Source organism: Numida meleagris, unplaced genomic scaffold (assembly GCF_002078875.1).
Source record: "Numida meleagris isolate 19003 breed g44 Domestic line unplaced genomic scaffold, NumMel1.0 unplaced_Scaffold1085, whole genome shotgun sequence".
NCBI lineage: Eukaryota > Metazoa > Chordata > Aves > Galliformes > Numididae > Numida > Numida meleagris.
In genome coordinates this window covers 8131-9045 of record NW_018362872.1, presented here as the reverse complement: position 1 = coordinate 9045, position 915 = coordinate 8131, and the positions used below count along the sequence as shown (strand labels likewise).

Here is a 915-nt window from a genome sequence, read left to right as displayed (position 1 = left end):
TGGGGGGGGGTTCCCATTGGGGGTCCCATTGGGGTCTTCTGGGGGTTCCCATTGGGGTCCCATGGGGGTGTCCCCCTCTGGCTCCGCTCCGCAGTGGACGCAGAGATCGTCTCCATCGGCTGCTTCCAGAAATCGGCCCCGAAACGGGGCCTGGTGGTGGGCATCACCTTCATTAAGGTAATTAGTGAACTCCGTGGTTAATTAGCCGGGCATCGCCTTCATGCAGGCACGTGGCGGGTTGGTTTGTTCATCGGGCGTTGCCTTCGTCAAGGGAGGGGCTTAATGAGCTGGATGTTGCCTGTGCAGTAATTAATTGGGTCACCTGCATCAAGATACGGGGTAATTAGTTAATGAGGCATCGTGCTCATCAAGGTGCGTGGTCACTAATTAACGGGGCACCGCCTGTGTCAGTGGTAGGGATCGTTAATTGGGCAGCGCGTTCGCCAAGGTGCGGGGTCGTTACGTGGGCATTGTTCCCATTGAGGTGCAAGGCGATTAGCTGGGCTAATTAATGGGGTAATTAATGGGGTAATTAATTACCGGCAGGACTCCGGGGACAAGCCCAGCCCCTTCCTCAACATCTACTGCGACTACGAGCCGGGCTGCGAGTTCGACCTCGACTCGGTGGCGCGTGGGTGACGTCCCCGTGTCCCCCCATTGTCGCCGTGACGTCACCGTGATGTCACCGTGACGTCACCGTGATGTCATCGTGACGTCACCGTGACGTCACCGCGATGTCACCCCCTGCAGAGAGCTGCCTGAACCTGGAGCTGCGCTTCACCCCCCTGCAGCTGTGCCATGCCGAGTGCGTCCCCAGCGTCCCCATTGTGTCCCAGTGTGTCCCCATGGTGTCCCCAGTGCCACCCCTGTCCCCATTGAGCGACTTCCATGTCCCCAGTGTCCCCAGTGTCCCCA

At 59.3% G+C, this 915-nt stretch overlaps 1 protein-coding gene across 1 annotated transcript in view; it reads left to right on the top strand.

Moving 5' to 3' along the window:
- Positions 1–94: 94 nt before the first annotated feature.
- Positions 95–915, top strand: part of KPTN (kaptin, actin binding protein) — a gene marked incomplete at both ends in the record, with an annotated part of 8900 nt that continues 8079 nt past the window's right edge. Inside the window, 3 exon segments of the mRNA XM_021381770.1 lie at positions 95–177; positions 547–631; positions 751–805. Coding sequence (XP_021237445.1) covers positions 95–177; positions 547–631; positions 751–805 — 223 coding nt within the window.